The 25,221-nt window shown below is 46.1% G+C and overlaps 2 protein-coding genes across 14 annotated transcripts in view; one reads left to right on the top strand and one right to left on the bottom strand.

Annotated features, from left to right (window-relative positions):
- Nucleotides 1–25,221, top strand: part of VPS26C (VPS26 endosomal protein sorting factor C) — a 69,460-nt gene that overhangs the window by 37,601 nt on the left and 6,638 nt on the right. The window contains exons 8-9 of one of the 2 annotated variants that reach the window (XM_070377494.1): nt 18,943–19,084; nt 20,457–20,471. In XM_070377494.1, the coding sequence (XP_070233595.1) occupies nt 18,943–19,082 (140 nt within the window). In that variant the 3' untranslated portion in view covers nt 19,083–19,084; nt 20,457–20,471. Of the gene's footprint in view, nt 1–18,942; nt 19,085–20,456; nt 20,472–25,221 lie in introns of those variants that run through there. The other variant, XM_070377489.1, reaches the window with a different exon arrangement.
- TTC3 (tetratricopeptide repeat domain 3) overlaps nt 20,426–25,221 on the bottom strand; it is a 129,788-nt gene continuing 124,992 nt past the window's right edge. For 9 of the 12 annotated variants that reach the window (XM_070377423.1, XM_070377454.1, XM_070377477.1 and 6 more), the window contains 2 exons: nt 24,016–24,108; nt 20,426–21,909 (listed from right to left, as the gene is read on the bottom strand). In XM_070377423.1, coding sequence (XP_070233524.1) covers nt 21,835–21,909; nt 24,016–24,108 — 168 coding nt within the window. In that variant the 3' untranslated portion in view covers nt 20,426–21,834. The remainder of the gene's footprint in view (nt 21,910–24,015; nt 24,109–25,221) is intronic. The other 3 variants (XM_070377445.1, XM_070377417.1, XM_070377432.1) reach the window with 2 other exon arrangements.

The raw sequence follows: 25,221 nt of genomic DNA on the forward strand, positions 1-25,221 counted from the left end.
AAACATAAATCAGATCTTCCCTCATCTGTGAAATATGGACAATAACTCCCATCTTGAAGGATTCAAACAGCCAGCACAGGGCTGGTCCACAGAAAGCGCTGGGTGAAGGGTGGACATTTTCATTCCCGCAGCGTGTGCAGGGAAGAGGCGAGACCAACAGCAACTTCATCAACAGATATCTGCTGCTCACTTACTGTGGGGCCCTGGGGTCAAGCAGATGGTCTCCGTTTAAACTGGCCTCTCACTTTAGGGTAAGACAGACTATAAAACAGAGTTAGAGGGTCATGGAAATTTGGAATTTATACTCGTAATACCCTAAAAATAAATTTTCATTTTTCCCTGTTGGTTACTACATCTATATTAAGAGGTCATGTCCTTTTGTTTTTACTGCCATTAAGAAAAATGTAGAGATTTCCCTGGTGGTCCAGTGGTTATGACTTCACCTTCCAATGCAGGGGGTGCAGGTTCGATCCCAGGTCGGGGAGCTAAGATCACACAAGCCTCCAGGGACAAAGAACCAAAATATAAAATAGAAGGAGTATTGTAACAAATTCAATAAAGTATTTTTTTTTTAATGTTCCAAATCAAAAAATCTTTAAAAAAAAGAAAAATGTAAAAAAGGCATAAAATACAATTATTCTGCCACATGTTGTATAAGAGGCTTAGTGATTTCACTGTATGATACTCTGGGTCTTCAGATGAACTATTAACTGCTCCACCCAGCTTTAAGAGGGAAATTCTCAGAGCAGAAAACTTATAAGATGCTGGTAGATATAATCAGTTTAAGACCAGGAAACGGATTCCAAGATGAGTAAGAAAAAATGGCATTTAAAAATGCCATTATTTTCAGGAACTCCCTGGTGGTCCAGTGGACAGGACTCCACACTTCCACTGCAGGGGGCATGGGTTGGATCCTGGGCCGAGGAACTAAGATCCCGTAAACTGCAAAGGGCATCCAAAAGTAAAATAAATTGTTTTAAAGTTACTTTACATAGTAGGCTTCCCCGTAGCTCAAAGGTAAAGAATCTGCCTGCTATGCAGGAGACCTGGGTTTAATCCATGGAGTGGGAAGATCCCCTGGAGAAGGGAATGGCAATCCACTCCAGTATTCTTGCCTGGAGAATCCCATGGACAGAGGAGCCTGGCGGACTATAGTTGGTGGGGTCGCAAAGAGTCAGATACGACTGAGCAACTAACAGCTCACTTCACTGACATACTAGGGGATATTTTCTGGGAAGGCCTTTACCTTGGAAAATAATCTGAAGGCATCACCCAGTTTTCTAGAATCAGGGACATTTTGGTGCGACTTCCACATAAAAAAGTGAGTAAAGCAAATTATCTGTCCCGTTTCTCCACCCCAACAATCGAGACTGGTTTGGGTTTCTATTCGGCTTCCAGAGAGGCACTTTAGACCTAAGTCAGGGCCCTGCTTCGGCTTTTCCCTGCCTCCAGCACAGGGGCCCGACATTCCTTTTAATAACTAGTACTTTTTACATCTTTACTCGTGACCGGTATTTACATGATTTGCAATAGTTTAATACTGCTTGAATATATCTAAAGATCTCCTATAGTAAGTACCTGATAAGAAATGTATACATAGCATAAGCCACCTACACACATAATTTTGCAAAGTCAACATAATGTTCAACTGTAATAAATACAAGAAAGAAAAGTGTGTCTCAGTAAGTAGATGCTTAGACGCAGATAAACTGGGAAGCAACATGGCAGAACACTGAAGTACGCACTGCCTGTGCACAGAGGTAGGATGACCATGAAAGTGGAAGTCGCTCAGTCGTGTCCGACTCTGCCACCCCATGGACTATACAGTCCATGGAGTTCTCCAGGCCAGAATGCTGGAGTGGGTAGCCTTTCCCTTCTCCAGTGGATCTTCCCGATCCAGGAATCGAACTGGGGTCTCCTGCATTGCAGGCAGGATTCTTTACCAGCTGAGCCACCAGGGAAGATGACCATGAAGACAACAACTATTAATAACAAACACAGCTGATTCAAGTGTGCTGTACTGACAGATGACATCACTTTCCAAATTGGTGAACAACTCATGGTTAAGTTCAGGGAAAAAAGTAGACTCAAACCTCAGGAATTCCCAGGTGACCCAGTGGTTAGAATTCTGGACTTTCACTGCTGTGGCCCTGACTCAATCCCTGGTTGGGGAACTGAGATTCCACAAGCTATGCAGCATGGCCAAAAAAAACCCCAACACCCAAATCCCCTCAGGCCTCTTTTTGCATGGTAACACATTGCTGGAAAATTCAACTACACTAAAATGCAAAAGATATTTGATATTTACATAAAATGAGATAAGGGTCTCCATCTGTACCATCCAGTTCATAAGCCACTGGCCGCATGTGGCTACTGAGCATTTAGTCTGGCTGCCCTGCATGTCGTAGACTCCATTTAGAATTTTCATAAGATGAGGAACTATATTTCAGTAGTAACATATATGATGTTTACAGTGGTTGAAATATTATTTTGGATCTGCTAGGTTAAGTGAAATGTATAGCCAAAATTAATTTTACTTCTTTCTTTTTACATTTTTCGTGTAGCTGCTAGGGAACTTAAAATGCGATGTATGACTTGCATTCTTGGACAGCAGCACTGATGTGCAGAGACTGAGCTAGGTGGGACTTTGTAAAGTCTGGGCAATGGACCAATTCTTGATCTGTGTGATTCAATTTCAGTTCAGTCGCTCAGTCGTGTCTGACTCTTTGCGACCCCACGAACTGCAGCACGCCAGGCCTCCCTGTCCATCACCAATTCCCGGAGTTCACTGAAACCCATGTCCATCAAGTTGATGATGCCATTCAACCATCTCATCCTCTGTCGTCCCCATCTCCTCCTGCCCTCAATCTTTCCCAGCACCAGGGTCTTTTCCAAGGAGTCAGCTCTCTGCATCAGGTGGCCAAAGTATTGGAGTTTCAGCTTCAGCATCAGTCCTTCCAATGAATATTCAGGACTGATTTCCTTTAGGATGGACTGGTTGGATCTCCTTGCAGTCCAAGGGACTCTCAAGAGTCTTCTCCAGAAGGAAATGGCAACCCACTCCAGTATTCTTGCCTGGAAAAGTCCATAGACAGAGGAGCCTGGCGGGCTGCAGTCCATGGGGTTACATGACTGAGCATGTGTGCATGAGGGTGGAGGATGATGGGTTGGTAGCAATAAAATGGTAGAACTAAAAAAAAAAAAGTCTTCTCCAACACCACAGTTCAGAAGCATCAATTCTTTGGCACTCAGCTTTCTTTATAGTCCAACTCTCACATCCATACATGACCACTGGAAAAACCATAGCCTTGACTAGACAGACCTTTGTTGGCAAAGTAATGTCTCTGCTTTTCAATATGCAGTCTAGGTTGGTCATAACTTTCCTTCCAAGGAATAAGCGTCTTTTAATTTCATGGCTGCAGTCACCATCTGCAGTGATTTTGCAGCCCAAAAAAATAAAGTCAGCCACTGTTTCCCCATCTACTTGTCATGAAGTGATGGGACCAGATGCCATGATCTTAGTTTTCTGAAAGTTGAGCTTTAAGCCAACTTTTTCACTCTCCTCTTTCACCTTCGTCAAGAGGTTCTTTAGTTCTTCACTTTCTCCCAAAAGGGTGGTGTCATCTGCATATCTGAGGTTATTGATATTTCTCCTGGCAATCTTGATTCCAGCTTGTGCTTCTTCCAGCCCAGCATTTCTCATGACGTACTCTGCATATAAGTTAAATAAGCAGGGTGACAATATACAGCCTTGATGTACTCCTTTTCCTATTTGGAACCAGTCTGTTGTTCCATGTCCAGTTCTAACTGTTGCTTCCTGACCTGCATACAGGTTCCTCAAGAGGCAGGTCAGGTGATCTGGTATTCCCATCTCTTGAAGAATTTTCCAGTTTATTGTGATCCACACAGTCAAAGGCTCTGGCATAGTCAATAAAGCAGAAGTAGATGTTTTTCTGGAACTCTCTTGCTTTTTCCATGATCCAGCGGATGTTGGCAATTTGATCTCTGGTTCCTCTGTCTTTTCTAAAACCAGCTTGAACATCTGGAAGTTCACGGTTCACGTATTACTGAAGTCTGGCTTGGAGAATTTTGAGCATTACTTAACTAGGGTGTGAGATGAGTACAATTGTGCGGTAGTTTGAGCATTCTTTGGCATTGCCTTTCTTTGGGACTGGAATGAAAACTGACCTTTACCAGTCCTGTGGCCACTGCTGAGTTTTCCAAATTTGCTGGCATATTGAGTGCAGCACTTTCACAGAATCATCTTTCAGGATTTGAAATAACTCAACTGGAATTCCATCATCTCCACTAGCTTTGTTCATAGAGATGCTTCCTAAGGCCTACTTGACTTCACATTCCAGAATATCTGGCTCAGGTGAGTGATCACACCATCGTGATTATCCAGGTCATGAAGATCTTTTTTATACAGTTCTTCTGTGTATTCTTGTCACCTCTTGTTAATATCTTCTGCTTCTGATAGGTCCTTACCATTTCTATCCTTTATTGAGCACATCTTTGCATGAAATGTTCCCTTGGTATCTCTAATTTCCTTGAAGAGATCTCTAGTCTTTCCCATTCTATTGTTTTCCTCTATTTCTTTGCATTGATTGCTGAGGGAGGCTTTCTTATCTCTGTGGGATTACCCAGCTCATTGCACAGTATCTCACATTCCTGGTCCTTGCCCACCTGACTCTCAATCGTTCTAACAACCATAAACATCCTCACAGATCTCCAACGCACCCACCTTGGGGTGGGGGCGGGGAGGGGTGCAGGGCACCACCCTGCCCTACAAGAGGAACCCCCCAGGGCCCACCCTCCTCCCACCTCTCAGCGCCCACCCCATGCTTCAGCAGCCCTCAGCTCCCTGGGAACCCCTCACACCTCAATTTTGCTCCTGGATTCATCTTTGATGATGTTTCAAATCTCACTCTGGCAACAGACTCAAGTCACTTAGTATATGGTTTAAAAGCAGAGCCATAAAATAAATATCAATAGATTTTGTTGTTGTTCAGTCGCTTAGTCATGTCTGATTCTTTGCCATCCCATGGGCTGCAGCATGCCAGGCTTCCCTGTCCTTCATCATCTCCCGGAATAGATTGAAAAGGATTAAATAGATTGAAATCAACAGATTTAAAAGGATTCAAATCATACAAAGAATGTTCTCAGATCACAACTGAATTATATTAGATCACAGTAGTTCAATATAATTGAGTTGTATCACAGTAAGATATTTAGAAAAGCTCTAAATATTATAGATTAAATATACTTTTAAATAATCCATGGATCAAGGAAGATATACGGAAATTTAGAACAAATTTTGAACTGAATAAAAAAGGAAAACATAACACATCAAAACTTGTAAGATACAGCTACCACATGCTTTAGAGGGAAATTTATCATTTAATTGCATATAAGAGAAAAGACAATAAGTTTATTTATGTTTAAAATTTATTTTAATTGGAGGCTAATTACTTTACAATATTGTGGTGGTTTTTGCCATACATTGACATGAATCCGAACACATGTACATGTGTTCCCCATCCTGAACCCCCTCCCACCTCCCCTCATTCCATCCCTCAGGGTCATCCCAGTGCACCACACCTGAGCACCCTGTCTCATGCATTGAACCTGGACTGGTGATCTATTTCACATATGATAATATATATGTTTCAATGCTATTAAGAGAAAAGACAGTAAGTTTAAAACCAATGATCTAAGAAGTTAGAAAAGGAAGAGCAACAAACAATAGAAAAATTTAAGAAAGCCAAAAACTGGTTCCCTGAGTAAAATTGATGAACTAGCAAAACTTATGAAGGAAAAAAAAAGAAAATACAAATAACCAATAGCAGAAATGAAGAAATATCTACTGGTCCTTTACATATTAAAAGGATAATAAGGAAATATTTAAACAACTTTACTCCAACGAATTTGACAATTCATATTAATGAAAAATTCCTTGAAAGACACAAACTACCATAACTGACTCAAAAAGAAATGGAAAATGGGAGTGGCCTTATATATTTTAATCTTTATATAAAACTTTTCCAGAGAAAAATCCAAATTATCAAACATTTAATGAAGAAATAATACCAACATTATGCAAGCTCTTTCAGAAGAGAGAGCATTTTGCAGTTCATTTTATGAGGTCAACAAAACCCTAATCCCACATCCTGGCAAAGACATTCCAACAACGGAATTTACAGACTGAGATCCCTCGTGAACACAGATGCAAAAGTCTTCAATAGAATTTTGTCAAATCTCATCCAGCTATACATCTTGAACAAGTCGGGTTTACTGGAGGTTCTACACTAGAAAGTCAAAGTGATTTACCACATTAACAGAATAAAAGAGAAACATCGTATGATCACTGAAAAAACTGACACAATTCAGCGTCTATTAATGACAAAGAAACAAAAACACCAGCAACAACCCTCTCAACAAACTAGGAATATGAAGGAAACTTCCTTAATTGGATAAAGGGCACCCAATGGAAAACCTACAGCTAACATCGTACTAATGATGAAAGACTGAATTCTCTTCCCCTAAAACCGGAAACAAGGGGACAGCACATTATACCAGAAGTCCTAGGTAGCGCGTCAAGGCAAGGAAAAAAGAGGTATACGATTGGAAGGGAAAAAGTAAAATTGTCTCTGCAGACATGGTTGTCTACATAGAAGATTCTAAGGAACAACAAATACTACTAGAATTAATAACATTTATCAAGGTTGTAGGATACAAGGTCAATATTGAAGAATTATATTTGTGTGCCAGCAAAAATTTGTTTTCTAACAACATGAAATTTAAAACCAGCATTCCCAGCAGTATCAAAATACATAGAATTCTTAGGAATACTTTTCATGAAAGATATGAAATGCTAGACTGAAATTATAAAACACTGATAAGGAAAATTTTACATGATTTCAATTAATGAAGAAATATATCATGTTTAGAAATGGGGAGAATCAGTATGGTTCAGGTGTCTATTCTTTCAAAATTGATCCGTAGATGCAGTGCAATTCTAAACCCCCCGGCAGGACTTTTGTAGAAAAGGATAGTCTGCTTCTAAATTGTATTTGGCAATGCAAAAAAACCTAGAATAGCCAAAGTTATTTTGAAAGAGGAAAAATGCTGATGCTGGATTGTGTTCATTTGCAAGGAATGCCACAGCAAAATACCATGTACTGGCTGACTTAAACAAGAAATGGATTCTCACAGCTCCTGGATCAAGGTGTCTGTAGGTTTGGTTTCTCCTCTCAAGGAGGTCTCTCTCCTAGGCTTCAAACAGCCAACTTCTCACTGTGGCTGACAGGATCTTCTGTCTGTGCGTGTATATCTCCAGTGTCTCTTCCTTTTCTTACAAGGACACTGTCCTGTCAGATTAGGGTTCTGCCCTTAGGGTCTCTTTTAACCTTGTGCTGTGCTTAGTTGCTCAGTCGTGTCCGACTCTTTGCGACCCCATGAACTGCAGCCCACCAGGCTCCTCTGTCCATGGGCATTCTCCAGCCATGATACTGGAGTGGGTTGCCCTGCCCTCCTCCAGGAGATCTTCCAAATACAGTCACACGGCGGGTTATGGCTTCAGAACTCAGGGGGAATCAGTCTGTAAGGTGGATCTCAGCCCTGAAAAGTCAGATTTGGCTGGTCCGGGAACCACGATCAGAGGAGGCTTTAGTGCTTGCAGGGATTCCAGCGAGAAGAGCATGGGCAAGAACTGTGGCTGATGACAAGGTCTCGGCCCGTGGGTGAGCTGGTTGACCACAAACTCTCCTGGGCCTCCCAGACTCCAGCTGAGGGAGCAGAGTGACTGAACACCCTGAAGGACTCGGGGAGCAGGTCTGTGACAGGAAAGCGTTCTAGTTCAGACACTCCCGCGCTGTGCAGGGTGCTGGGATCAGCTGTGTCATGAGCCTCGCAGCCCAGAACAAGGCGCGCTAAACAGACGCCATTAGCCAGGCATTGAATCCCTATCTGGTCTGCCCTTCCCATGAAACCCCAGTGAGATTCAGGCAGTGGGAAGCATGGCTGAAAAAGAGGAGGTAGCCAGGGCCTTCCCTAGTGGCTCAGTGCTAAAGAACCTGCCTGCCAATGCAGGAGACACAGGTTCAATCCCTGGTCTGGGAAGATCCCACATGCGGTGCAGCAGCTCAGCCCCGTGAGCCACAAATACTGCAGCCCGTGTGCCCTAGAGCCGGTGGTCTGCAACAAGGGAAGCCACCACGATGCAGAGCCCGAGCACCGCAACTAGAGAGAGTAGCCCGCACTCAGTGTAACTAGAAAAAAGCCCGAGCAGCAACAAAGACCCGGCGCAGCAGAAAAAAATAAGTAATTTTTTTTTAAGAGGTGAGAAACTCAGGAACCTCAAACAGGGGCTCTGTATCAAGCTGGAGGGGTGGGGTGGGGAGGGAGATGGGAGGGAGGTTCAGAAGGGAGGGGATATATGTCTACCTGTGGCTGATTCATGTTGAGGTTTGACAGAAAACAGCAAAATTCTGTAAAGCAATTATCCTTCACATAAAATAAATTAAAAAAAAAAAAAAAGAGGAGGGAGCCGTCCTGGATTTTTGAGCCCCGGTGGCTGGATGTTGGTGGGTTTGTTCACTTGCCGTCCCTGTGTTTCCATGCTGCTGTTGTTTGTGGGGTGCGTCCAGCTCTTCAGGACCACAGCCCCAGGTCAGAGGGTTTGACAGCCAGAACCTCGGAGCATCCCCACAGCGCTTCTAACAGACATGTAAGGTTTTAAAAATAAACCAGTCGGTTTCTCCTCTGGTTGCTTCCTCAGGATTAAAAAGACTATTTTTAAGATCAGTGTGTGGTGACAGCTGGCAAAAGGCATGGAAGGAGGTTCCGGTCTTCGCATCTTCTTCATCTGCGCTCTGGGCTCACCTCACCCCCTGTCTTGTCCCCTTTATGTTCTCGGTCAGCGGGGACAGTGGTCTGCAGGCCCCTTGCCCCTCACCCGGTCCCAGCAGAAAGTGGCTCTGCCAGCTCCTGTCTGGCGGCCCAGGGGAAGAAGGCAGGGATAGAGACAGTGAGAAGACAGGGAACCAGGGCCCCACAGAGCCCCAGGGCCGGCACCCCAGCCCTGGGCACCCCCCAGTCTCCCCCCAGAGGCAGAAGGCCACATCTGTGCTCTCTGGACTCCGCTTTTCTGGGCTGGGTCCCCAGGCTGGCGGAGTCTTGCGGATTCCTTTCTGCACAGTCACTCTCCTTCCCTCTCTCCCGGCCCCCGGGGGTCCGATTCCACCCGCTGCCCCGTCAAGGGAGCGCACGCGGGCCCTGCCAGGCACCCTAATGACCCGCCTCGGGGGCGGTCACGCAGAAATTTCTCGAGACAGAAAGCCGGCCTCTCCTCAAGTGTGGCTCGGGGTGGGTGGTCAGAGCGTTAGGATTATGAGAGCGTGGTATCAGAACTTAAATCTAAAATCATGTGACCACTCAAGGGGGAAAAAAACCACAGAAATACATAGAAATGACTCTCTTTCGCCTTTTGAAGTGAGAACGTAAACTCAGCTCATTCATTTGTTTCTAGGATCACGTCTTACCATTTCTAGGCGGAAGCCCCTGTAGGTGCTACAGGGAATATAAAGGTTAACTAAGGTGTCTGCAGGATTTCTTAGATCTCTCAAGGCGAGGTTAAGCTGAATTCTTTTTCACCTTGCCCTGTCAAAATACAAATTTTCCCTCAATATACCAGCAGGTTTCACGGGCTCTCCGTCCTTAGAGCCGCTCTGACACGTCACTGAGTCACAAAACGCTTCCTCTATCCATTCCTTCCGCAAACCTCGGCCCAAACAGCCTTGTAGCAACAGATGTCACGCAGAGGTGGGAGGGCGGAGACCCAGACTCACGCGTTCCGGAAGTGCCAGCAAGCTCAAATGGAGCGTCAGACATCCTGTTTCCTCGGGGTCCTCCAGGACTTTCGGATCTCGTCAGAACTGAAGAACAGGCAAAGGACTTACTCCCTCACAACAGAAGAATATAAAAGTGGACACACACGAAGCAACTGCTCTCGGAATCTGTACAGAAACCGTCGCAGGCCTGTGAACCCTGAGGTGAGGCTAGACTCACCACGGCTTTGGTCTGACAGCAGCTTGACCCTCGCCGGGGGCCAGTAAGAGAGACTGCGGTTCAGGCCGCTGAGGTGGCTGGAACTGCGCGCCCGCACGGAGAGGGGCTCCGGAAGTCGACACTCAGGTTCCCTTGAGCCTCAGCCCAGGGCTAAGCTGTGCGTGTGCGGGACAAGACTCCATGAGGCCTGGCAGAGAACCGCTCCGGAGGGCCTGGGAGATGTGGAGATTTTGAGGACTCAGAGGGCTGGGGCTCTGACCAGTTAGAGCGGAGAGAACTGGCCTAGCACCCTGGTCCTTCAGCAGACACTCGAGAAAGGGCAGCCCTCTTAGGGGGACTCCTCCAGCTCCAGGGCAAGGCCATCAAAACCTTCCCTCACAAAGCCTACTGACGAGTGTGGAAGGTTCAGTTCTACCAGCAAAGTAACTGCCTTTCAGCATAAAACTTCACACTGTTTAAGGGAAGACACTGAAACAGACACTGGAGCATATGCAATGTACTATAGAGTTTATAATTTACAGGGTTTAAAGTGTACAGCAACCATGACACCAAGGCCAGAAGGGGAAATGGAAGAATACTGCTGTAAGGTTCTCCTAAAAAAACTGGCACAATATTATTGGAAGGAAGTTTAAAATGTATATTATAAATCATAAATCAACACTAAAACCAAAAAATTAATATATAATTAATCAAAAATATGGCAAAAAGAAATGGGAATGAAAAGATACTACAAATAGGAAACAAATTGCAAGATGGAGGATTTAAACCCCACAATTACATCAAATGTAAGTGTCCAGACACCCTAATTAAAAGGCATAAATTGTCAGGTTGGCTAGAAATGTAATACCTAACTAGATGCTGCTTAAAAAAGTACCTAGTATAAATATAAAGACAACTAGGTTAAAAGTAAAGAAAGGGGGAAAAATATACTGTTCCAAAACTAACCAAAAGAAAACTGGAGTAGCTATGCTAATAACAAAGAAGATCTCAGACCAAAGACTATTGGAAATAAAAAATGGCCACTTAATAATGATAGTTCAGTTCAGTTCAGTCACTCAGTCATGTCGGACTCTTTGAGACCCTATGGACTGCAGCACACCAGGCTTCCCTGTCCTTCACTGTCTCCCAGAGTTTGCTCAGACTCAAGTCCATCGAGTTGGTGATGCCATCCAACCATCTCATCCTCTGCTGTCCCCTTCTCCTCCTGCTCTCAATCTTTCCCAGCATCAGAGTCTTTTCCAATGAGTCAGTTCTTTGCATTGGGTGGCCGAAGTATTGGAGCTTCAGCATCAGTCCTTTCAATGAATATTCAGGACTGATTTCCTTTAGGAATGATTGGTTGGATCTCCTTGCAGTCCAAGGGACTCTCAAGAGTCTTCTCCAACACCACAGTTCAAAAGCATCAATTCTTCAGCACTCAGCTTTCTTTATAGTCCAACTCTCACATCCATACATGACTACTGGAAAAACCATAGCTTTGACAATACAGACCTTTTCGGTAAAGCAATGTGTCTTTTTAATATGCTGTCTGGGTTGGTCATAGCTTTTCTTCCAAGAAGGAAGCATCTTTTAATTTCATGGCTGCAGTCACCATCATATCAGTTAGTTATCAGTCTTAATGTAAGGAGTATACAATTCATTAAGAGTTTATATACTAAATAATTAGGTACTTAATAACACAGCTTCAAAACACACAAAGTAAAATCTGTTGAACTTCAAGAAGAGAGAAATCCACAATTATAGGCAGAAGTCTCACACACTAATTGGGAGAACAAATTGAAAGAAAATCAGAAAGTATATAGGAGGCTTGAACAATGTATTGACTAATTTCACTGGTTGATTGACATCTATAGGGCACTTGATCTACCAACAAACAGCAGAATACACATTCTTTCTAAGTGTGTGTGGAATGTTTGCCAAGTTTTGGCCCCATATTGTGGGCCATAAACCAACTGAATAATTTTAAAAGGATTTAAATCGTACAAAGTATGCTTTCTGACTCATGGAAATAAAAAAATTAATAAATTGGAAATAACAAAAAGATATGTGAAAAAACCCAAAATATTTGGAAACTAAATAACACACTTTTAAAATAACCCAGTGGGTCAAAGAGAAAATCAGAATTAAAATGTATTTTGAACTGATTCAAAATGAAAACAACAATCCAGGTTCAGATGTGTTTAATGATAAATTCTACCAAACATTTATGAAAGACATAGTACCAACTCCTTCAAAAATCAAAAAGGAGGAATACTTCTAAAATCATTATATGAGGCTAAAAATCACCCTGTTACAAAAACCACAGAGAAGACATGAGAAGAAAAGATTAATCAGACTAATATACCTCACAGACATAGATGCAAAAATTCTAAAACAAATTAGAAAATTGAACTTAAGAATATGAAAAGGGATGCAAAATGGGCTTTATCCTAAGAAAGTAAGGTTGCCTTAATATTTGAAAGACAATCAGTGTAATTTACCATATTAGCAGACTGAAAAAACCAAAATCAACCTGACACAGAAAAGGCATCTGAGAACTCCAACATTAATTTCTGCTTTAAAAAAACAATCTCTCAGCAAATTAGTAATAGATAAGAACTTGCTCAATTTGGTAAAAGGCATCAATGAAAAAGCCACGCTAACATTATTCAAGAAATCAACCCTGGATATTCACTGGAAGGACTGATGCTTTAGCTAAAGCTCTAATACTTTGGCTACCTGATGTGAAGGGTCATTGGAAAAGACCCTGATGCTGGGAAAGACTGAAGGCTGGAGGAGAAGGGGACAACAGAGGATGAGATGGTTGGATGGCATCACCGATTCCATGGACATGAGTTTGAGTAAGCTCTGGGAGTTGGTGATGGACAGGGAAGCCTGGCATCCTACAGTCCATGGGGTCACAAAGAGTCAGACACAACTTACAGACTGAACAGCAACATTATTCTTGGCTCCGTGGTAATGAATCTGCCTGCCAATGCAGGAGACACAGGTTTGGTCCCTGGGTCGGGAAGATCCCCTGGAAAAGGAAATGGCAACCCACTCTAGTACTCTTGCCTAGAGAATCCCATGGACAGAGGAGCCTGGTAGGCTACAGTCCATGAGGAGATCACTTAGTGACTAAACCACCACCACAACAAACATTCTCCTTGGTGGTGAAGTACTGAGTGCTTTCAGAATATGTAGTTGAAGTTTCTGTTGCCGCCTGGGGGCCTGAGTTCTTCTGGTTGCAGGGGAAGTGGCCAGCAGATGCTGGAGCAGTAAGTCAGCTGGGCAGGGGCCGATCCTGACTCTGACATCTTCCAGCTACGTGACCTTGGGGAAGCTGAGTAAACTGTTTGGACTTGTTTCCTCATCTGTAAAATGGGAGTTAAGAGTTAGCACTACTTTGCAGGGGGCTTGGAGAAACCAAGTGCTGCGATATCTGTGATCACTCAGAGCAGTAGCCAGAAGACTACTACACTCCAGAAATGGTCGTTCATAAAAAGCATTGGGCGACACTGAGGGCTGTCTGGGGAAGGTGAGGAAGGTTGGAGGCACCCAATTCAGAGACCACTGTGGCCGGTTTGCGGGGGTGGCTCTGATACTGAGTGGGCATGGTTTTTTAAGTGTTTATTGAGCAGCTACTATGTGCAATCACCCTCATTTAATCCTCATAGGAACATGGAAGCGAAAGCTCCAAGAGGATAAATAATCTGCCAGCCACACCACTGAAGGGCAGCAGACAGTGGGGCAGGAAGAAGGGGGGTCTGGGTGTCAGCCGGTGGTGGGGGCCCAGGAGGGGGCTGGTGGGGGCGACCCAGGTCCCTCTGCGGGAGATGAGGTGAGAACAAGGCTGATGACCCTGGGTGGAGGGCAGCAGTTGGGGAGGGTGTGGGCCTGGATGTGGGGGCCTGGAGTCCTGCAAGGCAGATCCACTGAGTGTAGGTCTGTGGGGCTGGACTGGGTCCAGAATTTCCAGCGACTGTATGGGGTGGGAGTGGGCCCTGGGGGGTCAAGGGTGGAAGCAAAGGTTTGGCGAGTAGGCTGCTGGATGCGGCTGTAATTGTATCAGAAGTGCCCCCTGCCTGGCCTGGGGCCCGTTCTCTGCGACTCTTAAAAGTCCACAGGTACAACTGACACTTAACGAGGGGTGTCACCCGCAGGCTGAAAATGCTCCCCACGGTCTGGTCTCAGGCCCCCGCACCCGGCATCTCTCCCCTCCCCTTAGACAGCAGCAGGTCTGTCCCAGCGGGCTCGGCCTGTGACTTCCGTCAGCCTGGACCCCTGCCCTTCTTTCCGCCCCAGGTCCCCACCGGCTCCTTCAGGGCTCCAGGTGAACGTGACCCTCCCCTCCCAAACACTGCCTCAGCCTCTTGGGGCTGCCTTTCCTCCAGACCCCCAGAGGCACACCAGGTACCTGGCGTGGCTGACCCGGGCTCCCCTGAAGAGGATGAGGCTGGGCCTCTGGGTGCCTCTGTCCTCTCGCCTCTCCAGCACCTAGGAGAGAGCCTGCGTGTGCGAGACCAGAAATCTGACCAGTGACCGTCAGGGCCACGTGGCTCACCCCCAGGGTGCCCGGTGGGGATGCATAGAGGTGCCACAGGAGAAGGGAAGGGGTGCGGGACCCCTGTACCCCAGGCATGCTATGCTTTGGTTGTGTCCGACTCTGAGACCCCCACGGACTGTAGCTGCCGGGCTCCCCTGTCCATGGGATTTTCCCGACAAGAATACAGGAGTCAGTTGCCATCTCCTCTTCCAGGCCCCTGGATCTTCCTGATGTAGGGATCGAACCCACGTCTCTTTACATCTCCTGCATCGCCAGGCGGGATCTTTACCACTAGCGCCACTCACAGTGGGGACAAGGAGACGCAGGCTCAGCCGTCTCTTCCAGGCCCAGGACCCAGAGTTTGATGGACACCTCCGTCTCTTACAGAGAAGGGCAGTAACAATTGCTAGGCTTCAGCTTTCAAAGGTCTGGCCAATCTGGAGGTTGTGGTAGTTTTGAAACCGGAAGCAGAAGCAACGTGGCCTCCAGTGAGGCCCCGATAAAAGCCAGAGTCCCGCGGGCGCTGGGGCAGCCGCCAGCGTCTGAGCACCATGTCGATCTGTTCAGGCGCTTCCTTTTCTCAGAGGCTGCTGGCTCAACCCACTGGGACGGGTGGCACTTCAGGACAGCACAGCTTGGAGCTGGTGCAGGTTTCTTGGAATGGGGAGGAGGGAGATCTAAATTTAGACCTTTCTATCACACCAAATAAACATAAATTGAACCAGAGGGCTCAAAAGAATTAGGCAGAATGCCTTTGCACCTAACTTCTGAAAAATGGAGAGAGAAAAGTTTGAAAACAGAATGGTATTTATTCACTCAAATCCCAAGGTATTTGCCGAAAACCATGACACTTGTTTGACACAAAAATACATGTTACGAAGAGGAAGACTTTCTCTTTGAAATATCCTGCTGCAGAGGCCCGGGTCATCAACACCAACTGCTCAACTGTGAAGGCTCCCGTGGCCAGGCTGAGGGCTGGCCCAACTTCAAGGGACAGAGGATGTGTCTGTGGCCTCTAGCTTGGACTGTCCTCATGGTTGTTTCCCGTCTGCTACACCTGCTCTTGCATTCACCTGCACGCTCCCAAGGCAGGGCCCCCACCAGAGTAAGAAGGGGTCTTCTAGGTTTCAGCAGGGGAGCTGCGGCAGGGCCGGGGGATGGGGAAGCAAAGCTGCTGCGGGGGAGGTGGACTCAGGGCCTCTGCCCCTGCAGGCCCGGGCTCCACAGTGACCTGAGTCTTCTCTCCTGGATGACAGCCAAAGGGGAGACCACCCGGGATGGGGTCTGTGTGGGCAGGGGCAGCACACACCCACAGGACTGAGAGTGAGGACCCCCAGCCAACACAGCTGAGGGGAGAAGCTCTTTCAGCCTAAAGCATTTCAAAAGGGCTACGTGTCAAAGTCCCCTGATCACCATGGCAACTGTGAGATGAGAAGCGTTCACTAGGCAGGCTGCTTCTCCTACACAAGACTCCTCCTTCACAGATGCTTTGGGGAGGGGGAAGGAGTTATATGTAGCATTTGCCGATTTCTGTGGTGTAAATACTCCCGCCAATAGCCGATTTCAAGCCACCTATGTGACACCTATGTAAATCTTAAGGTATCTATGTGACACAACAGGACAGGGTTGGGTATAGACACTGGATATATCAGTAACTGGCAAAGCATAAGTAATAAACTGCAGTAATTAGGAAGTAATTGCCTTTAAATATATATATGTAATTTCACTGTAAGCTTATGTAATTCAACTCTTAACAGTAGTTGTGTTTAACAGCCAGCTCACAGAAGTGCTGAAAAGTGAACAACTGGCTCCTGTTACTGGGGCCAGTTGGGGCAGACTCCAGTACCTCAGACCTCACCCATGCCAAGAAGGATGGTCCTCCCGGCTGGTACCAGGCAACGCCAAGATGGCTGGCACTACCTTCCTAGTAAGGTGTGGTCCAGCTTTCTTCCTCTTGACTCAGCAGCAATAACCAGTTGGCATCAGGCTCACTCCTGCCTACCTTCCAGAGTGACTTCCCAAAGGCCCACTGGCATGCTGAGGTGCCCACTGGCAGGCTGCGGGAACCAGCAACCCCAGGAGGGGGCACCTGCCCCACAGTGGGGCCTTCAGGTCGCTCCAGGCCTCAGCAGGAACGGAGTCTCATAGCTGTGAGGGGCCGCTGTGTGTGGGAAGGGGGAGGCCAACTTCCCCAGGAGCACTGCAGGGCCCACAATTATCACTGCCTCCAGGGGCCAGGCGTATCGTCTTGTTCTTGTGTTTTGAAAGGTTTAGTTTTATGGAAAACGACGACAGGAAAGTGCATTCTTTTAACATATAGCTCCACGAATTTACGTAAGCACGGCTCAGCCGAAGATGAGAGCGCCCTTCCAGCCTTTCCCTGTCAGCAGCATTGCCTCACAGCTAACTGCCCTCTGCCACCAGCTTCCAGTTCTCTGAAGTCACGTTAAGTGGAGCTCCATTTTGTTGGGCTGCTTTGGCTCAGTTCTGTCTGTGAGAATCCTCTGTGTAGCTGTGTGAGGCAGCAGTCCCTTCATCTCGTTGCTGACAATCATTCTACTGTGTGAAGAGGCCACGGCCTGTGCATTTTACATCGAGGGATGCTTGGGTGGTTTCCAGTTTGAGGCTATTGTGCGTGAAGCCAAGTATGAAGCACTTGCACCGCGGCACGCGTTTCTAAGTGTGTGCCTGGGGACTGTGTCCTTGGGCACTACAGGATTAGTTGTCTTTTTTACTTTCAGCCATCCTGGTGTGTATCTGCAGGATGTTACTGGTTTTAATTTGTATTTGATGACAGAAACACACCTGGCTATCGAAATGCCTATTAACCATTGGATAGTTGTGAACAGCCTATTCAAATCTTGCATTTCTAAGTATATTGTGTATTTTTCGTTAATGACACATTTTTTTATACATCTTGGAACCTTTGTTGGAAGTATTACAAGCTTCCTCGACTTCACAGCTTGACTTGGTAAGAGTCATTAATTGTAACAATACCCAATTTATCAGATTTTTATCTTCATGGCTAGCACTTAGATCCTAGTAAATCTTTGCTAAGGACAAGATTTGTTTTCTGTAGAAAAACTATTTCATTTTTCACACTTAGGACCACTGGAACCTATCCATTGGGAACTATGTCGGTGTATGGTGTGAGGTTAAGGCTGACTTTCTCCTGTATGTGTACCCAAAATTAGTATTCTTAATGTAGACAAAAGCTTTTTTTTCTGATTATTGATGATTGTCTCATTAGGATTTTGTAGTTTACTAGTGTTGTTTAATTTCTAGATTTTGGCTAAATATTTTGTCATTCTTGTTCCTTTAAGGGATAAATCAATTCAGTTGCTCAGTCGTGTCCAACCCTTTGTGACCCCCTGGACTGCAGCACGCCAGGTTTCCCGGTCCATCATCAATTCCTGGAGCTTGCTCAAACTCATGTCCATCGAGTCAGTGACGCCATCCAACCAGAAGAGACTATGTAAACTGGGGGCGATGACAGTAACAGTCCTCCCCTCAAACAGGGGAGCTGGGGTCACATGCCTCCTCCAGTGGGATGAACCTGCCCAGGCCTCTACCATGTCAACACAAGACCCCTGCTAAGCTAGGCACAGAGCTCTGGGCCTAAACCCAAACTGAACAGAAAAGCTACCTCAAAACTGCTCCTCCAGGTAATGGGACAGCCACAGGTGAGATCATCCTTCACTATGGAATCATGATGTAGCCAAAGTCAACTTAGGGAGATATCAGGAACAAAGCTGTTATTTTTCAAAATGACTTTGAGGTGATCGGATTTCTTCTCCTTTTTTCTACTTGACTGTGTTCCACAATCCAGGCTTCCTAATCTAATGAAAAGCAACCCTGAACATGCTGAAGCTCCAATACTCTGGCCACCTAATGCAAAGAGCCGACTCATTGGAAAAGACTCTGATGCTCGGAAAGATTGAGGGCAGGAGGAGAAGGGGACGACAGAGGATGAGATGGTTGGATGGCATCACTGATTCAATGGACATGAGTCTGAGTAAACTCCGGGAGATAGTGACAGACCGGGAAGCCTGGTGTGCTGCATGCAGTCCATGGGGTTGCAGAGACAGACAAGACTTAGCAACTGAACAACAAAATCTAATGAAACTTTTCTTATACAAGACCACCAAGCTCTCTCCTTGTCCAACTTCCAGACCCTGACCAGAGTAATAGTTACTGGATCCCCTTTGTCATAGGTTCATGTGCTAGGTACTGTGCTAACCGCTTTACAGGGATTTTATTATTCATCTGTATACCTCCCTTGATGCTTCTTTAAAGTCCTCCTCGGCACCAAGTTACAGTCTGAATTTGTTTACTGTCTGTAACTGCAGGACGAGTTCCGTGGAGTCCGTGTCCCTCCTTCACTGCTGTATCAGGATGCTGTGCCCAGGGCCTAGCACACAGCAGGTGCTCAGTACACAGCTGTTCTCACTGGCGTCCAGGTGGGCCCACCTTCTCAGCAAAGCACTGAAGGTATGTGGCTACACAAAGGTGGGCGTGCCCTCTAAGCAGATCACGTCGGGGTGAAGAGGAAAAGGGGGTTAGCTACGGTGATGCATTCTTTTTAAAATTATTCTTTGAATAAGGCTTGATGATTAACCTTTATTAATTAAGTTTGATTAAAGTTAAAACGCCTGAAAAGCAGTTCCTGTTTCTTTCAAGAAGGGTTATGTTGGAGATGTTTTTGGTCTTCATTTTGACAAGGCTTCCCGTCTTTACTTTTACTTTACACAGTCTTTACTTTACAAGGACTTTACTGTCTTTGCTTTTTATCAGCTGCATCAGCAAGTACTTCACATGACGATGAAAGGGATTTCCACCTCTGCTATTACTTCTCTTACCTGTTTTCTTTACTCCGTTTCTCCGGAGCGTGTCATCTGATGGAAGCTGCCTAAAAGTATTTCACTGCTTCTGCCTTGTGTTGTGGTCGCCTGGCCCACCTGCTTCTAGTCTTTGAAATCACCTTAAAAATGTAGTAATGTATAACAAGAACCATCACAATATTTTAATTATCCTCCAATTAAAATTTTTAAAAGGTGGTAACGTTTTACAATGCTAGGGTAACATTTCAATTTTGTATTGGATTATGCCCTATGTATAGCATGAACTTTTCAGCAGGGAAAATAATCCAAGCTCTTAAGAATAGTTACTGCTCAAAGTTACACACTATTCTGAATTAAACGCTATCGGACTAAAGACAGAGACTGGTAACACTGGCTCTCCTGGATCATCTCTTGGTGCTTGGCAGACTAGAAGGTCCTCTATCAGGGAGCCCTTTCTCACCAGCCTCAGTAGCCCTGTATCCACAAGGACCAAAAGGTCCCTAAAAGCTGGTCCAACCTAAATCATCCCCGGGAATATCTGGTCCCTGCCACAGGGTCCAGGACAGGACCCTGTATCAAGGTCATTTTGGTGTGAACCAGAAGTCTGCTAACCCTAACCCTCCGCAAGCGCCTCACAGAGATCAACAGTGAGAAATGCAATCTGATTAACTTCGACACTCTCATACGTATTCGCCTGAAAAACCTCTCATCCTAGCCTAGAACAGTAAACTCTATCATCTCTGTCTAGTCTTTCCATTCACAGATTTCAACAGCCAATCTTGTGAACTTGAGTTTAGCAACCTCTACTTAATTAAGCAAAAGGATACTTTGATCCAGTTTTGAAAATGTCCTTGAACTCTTGGTTAGACTCCTCAGACGTACAGTGGCTCTTCTGTCCAAACGAATCACCTTTTAAATTGGTAGCATAATATATGTCTTGAATTTTCAAGCAGAATGCTTTAAATTAGATAAAGAATGGATAACACAGCTATTATTTTAGAACGCTCTTTATTTCGACACAGGACACGTGGAAGGCATGTTCACAAGTTAACAGTTTGAGGTTATGCACGAACACATCCTCTCACTCTCCAGCTGTTCTCCTTTCCCGCTGCGCCTGTATACCTTCGTATCTGCAAGTCCTCAGTTATTCTGAACATGCAGACAATGTTTTCGGGACCTGCTTCAAAATATGGAATGAGCGTCTATGCACTAAGACGTCAAAACCGAGGGAGAAGCAAAGCAGACGGAGGCGACTGCGTCAGCGCGTGAACCTGCGGCTCTGAGCTTCTGAGGGAAACAGAGAACGCGTGGGAAAACACTTTTTGATCCTTCTGGTTTGAGAGAGATGGAAGGCGCCCGTAATTCACGGTTCTATGTCTACTGCTGTCTGTAAGTCACTGAAGAGAAGCAGTTTGTCTAACGCAGCTGCGGTTTTGTTCTCAGGCTACAGTACACGAGTGCATGCATTACTCTACACAATGTCAAACACGAATGACTGGAACAGCAACATCTCAGGACTGTCTAATTATACAAGTGTCTCTTTTTGGTGGTGGGGTAAGGAAAGGGAATGATGGTGACTGTTTCCCTCAGCTGCCGCTGTGTGCCAGACAGATACCCAAACGCTTGTTGTCTAACTCAGAGAGGCAGACAAAGGTCACTAACGAGAACAGTAAGGTATTCAAAACAGTCTGCTCCAGACCCGGGGGTGGGATGATGATGAGGGAGCCTCGACTTCAGGGGTTAAGAAGTCTTGGCTGATGTTAGCAAGGGTTTTGTAACTGATTTTCAAAAATCATTGTGTCTTTGAAAGATGGAAAACAAGCACTTACAAATCTACTGGGGAGAAAAAATAATGAAATGAAAAATCACATGAATAGGAGACTTGAATCTTCTGGTCTGAAATCAGCCAATATTAACATTACAACCTATTAAAAGGTAGTCTGCTTAAGCTCATTTTTTAAAACACAGAATCTCTGAGGAAAAATGTAGGCATAAGTTCAGGAATACCGATCTCAAAAACCTTTTCCCGGGGGCACTTTAGCAGGCCAAGGATGCTGATAATCGAGTTCTGCTTTGGGGCACTCACTGTCTTTTCCTTCCATCTCAGAGCGCGCCTCTGCAGCAGCCCCAACAACAGAAGGAAGCGGTTACACGTGATTTTATCAGCCACCACTTGGCGATTACTGTATATCTAGTCAGGAGTTGGGAAATTACTTACTCTCAGCTGTATTAAAGAGTTCCATTTATTAGCACTGCAACACAGAGTGCAAAGAAGCTTCAGGTGTCTGCTTTTGATACCAAAGGGAGTACACTGCTAGTCTTCCAACTCAACAAGCAGCGTATCTCCAGCGTGAACTGTAGCTGCTGAGAATAGCAGGCGGGCCGCCTCCAGCAGGGCAGCTACTCCTCTGACAGGAGGTCATGACCCAGGCAGGCTGGGCAGGTGCGCTGGCTCTTCAGCCACTGCTTGAAGCACTGAAATGAGAGAAGACAATCAGCTGGCCCTTTAGGAGCCTGGGGACCTCAGCTCTCCCGCGCCATTTGCCTCAGCAGACACGGAGACTCCACCCTGAGAGAGTGACTCTCTTAGGCAGGTTAAGGAGTCTGGGGCCCTTGAGGAGGAGAAAGGAAGAGTGTTTTTTGTTTGTTTACATTCCTTCATCTTATAAGATGTTTTTTAAGCCCAGAGCTGATGATTACACAACAAAACAAGTCATCTTGCTTAGGGGATGTTTTTCCTTAAAAGTGAGAGTGAAAGTTGCTGTCGTGTCCAACTCTTTGTGACCCCATGGTCTATACAATCCATGGAATTCTCCAGGCCATACTACTGGAGTGGGTAGCCTTTCCCATCTCCAGGGGATCTTCCCAATCCAGGGATCGAACCCAGGTCTCCTGAACTGCAGGAGGATTCTTTACCAGCTGAGCCACCAGGGAAGCCCAGGAATACTGGAGTGGGTAGCCTATCCCTTCTCCAGGGGATCTTCCCGACCCAGGAATCAAACTACAGTCTCCTGCATTGCAGGTGGATTCTTTACCAACTGAGCTATCAGGGAAGCCCTTTGTTTTTCCTTAAACTCTGCACTAATGATTATGTAACAACACTGTATCTTGTTTGAAGACGTGTTTCTTGTTAAGAACAAGAACCTTCTGATTAAACTTGTTATCTTAAGAGTTATGAAGAGGTAAGACCTCTCTATTGTTAGTAACCAACTGAAAAAGTATACAAGGCCTTGCTAAGACAAATGGGGAGGGCACTCTACCCCCTTCTGAGGTCTATGTCAGAAGCTTTCTGTGTCCCTTTTTCACTGTAATAAAACTCTGCTACACAAAACCTCTGAGTGATCAAACCTCATCTCTGGCCTGGAAACCAAATTCTCTCCTTCAGAGGCCATGAATGTGACCCTGTTCACTGTAAGCTATCACCCGTGACGTCCAGGGGGACCTTGAGCCACTCAACACCCAGCGACACCGGAGCCTGCTCAGGGCAGGGGTCTGGACCAAGCCCCAGGAACAAGGAATTGCACCTCAGGATGTGACCGTGAAGCCTTGGGGCCTGACTGTGCCTCCCCTTCCTGCTCCGCTCCAGTCCAGTCTGTGCTTCAGCTGCCCTGACTGCTGGAGGCCGGCACTTTCCGGGCCCTTGGATTCCCCTTGTCTTCCTGGTCTTGTTCCTTGTCCCTCCCCAGTCTGCACACACATAGTGGCTGGCCTGCTGCCGCTACGGAGCTAAGTGTGGTAAGCTCAGAGCCCAGGCAGGACCCCCGCCCAGGAAGAAGACAGGCACATGAGAGAATGTAGTTGGCCTGGACTCTGGCGGCATGAGTGGTAAAGAACCCGCCTGCCAATGCAGGAAACTCAAGAGACGCGGGTTTGATCCCTGGGTCGAGAAGATCCCGTGGAGCAGGGCATGGCAACCCCCTCCAGTATTCTTGCCTGGAGAATTCCATAGACAGAGGAGCCTGGTGGGCTACAGCACACAGGGTCACAAGGAGTCAGACATGACTGAGTGCACGCAGGCACACACAGAGTGTGCGCCCCTTCTCTCAGGGATTCATACACTCACAGGGCAGAGACGGGACGGGCTCTAATCCAGCAGCTGGGGAGCAGGACGAGTGCTCACAGCACCCAAAACCCCAGAACAGCTAACGCCCATCCCGGAGGGGCCCAAGCCAGAATCCCCCAGGCAATGCAGCCCGTCAGGTTTCCTTTCTCTTCTCTCAAGTGTTAAACTTACTTCACACACTGCACTAAACCGACAAGCTATTTCACCATCTATCTGTTTGACAGTGCGTGTAAGAGCTTGTAAGGAAATCACGCTCTTTGAATTTTAGTGACTGAGAGAGCCGAGTGTGCTCCCCACCAGACACGGAGAGGACCGTGCAGAGCGCGCCAGAGGCCCGGCGTCCACCCCCCTCCCCACAGCACAGTCTACGGGAGGGAGACAACGGCCACGCACACGAGCACACTTGGAATTTGCTTGGAAAATGCAAGGGCTGAAGTCTAGGGGAAAAAGTCCCTTTCTCTTTTCTAAACACTCCAGTCAGGATGCGCAGCGTGCAAACAGCCACAGGGAACTCTCACCCCCTTGTGAAGCCTGTGCCCACACTGCAGCTCACGCACGTGTTTGGACTTGAATACTTCTCGGCACATTTCACAGGAATTTGCGCAGGACACCTGTGGAAACAGATGTATCCCAGTAATAAAGGACTCTTCCCACAATTGGCTTTCCAAAACTTTTGCAGCACAGGGTGCAAATTATTCTCAATTACAGTTAAGCAGACTGAGGGAACAACTTATTTTTTGAATAATATTTCTTAGGAAAAAACAAAGTTTTCATTTTCTCAAATAAAAATCATGATTTATGCAGTTAACTCACTCACAGTTAAATACTACAAATACCTATTTATCCCATTCCATACCTGAAGTATGGTACTAGCTGCATATTACAAATTAACTATTCATCTAATTATCTAACAGCTGGAGACAGTAATAAATTATGACACCTCTACACTATGGATTATCGTGAGGCTGATTAAAATCCTGATGGAATTCTGTAATCCTTGGTACAGAAGGTGAAAGTGAAGTCGCTCAGTCGTGTCCAACTCTTTGCGACCCCATGAACTGGCCAGGATCCTCCGTCCATGGGATTTTCCAGGCAAAAATACTGGAGTGGGTTGTCATGCCCTCCTCCAGGGGATCTTCCTGACCCAGGGCTCGAACCTGGGTCTCCAGCATTGTAGGCAGGTGCTTTATCATCTGAGCCACCAGGTATAGAAAGCTGGTCCCAAAAGCTCTCTGAATAATAGTTGGCTAACAAAACATATGAGTATATAATTTAAGTTTTTAAACAGAGAGAGAATGTCTGTATATAGAGATGCCTAGAAAAGAATCTGGAAAGATATAAAATGTTAATGATGGTGACTGGCTACTTTGGGTTGACAGATTTAACTTTTTCTTTGCTATTTTTCTAAAGTTTCTATCAATGTGGATTACTTGCATAAATCAAATCAAAACAAACTGATGGCTCATTCAGCAATATCCCTGTCAGGGGACATAGGTGAGTGGGAGGGCTCCTGGCCCCAACACTCAGTCTGAGGATACAGATAGCATTCTCGTGTGGAAGCGGAGCTGGTGCCACCCTAGGACTCCAGGCACCACGACCTCCCTGCAGACCCCAGCACCCGCCCTACGCCGCGGCCTTCTCCTCGACTCTCACTCCCTCCTCTTAACTCTGAGCACCCTGAAGGCAGGAAATGGCTTTGCTTCCGTGTGTTCTTATCAGCCAGC

Source organism: Bos mutus, chromosome 1 (genome assembly GCF_027580195.1).
Source record: "Bos mutus isolate GX-2022 chromosome 1, NWIPB_WYAK_1.1, whole genome shotgun sequence".
NCBI lineage: Eukaryota > Metazoa > Chordata > Mammalia > Artiodactyla > Bovidae > Bos > Bos mutus.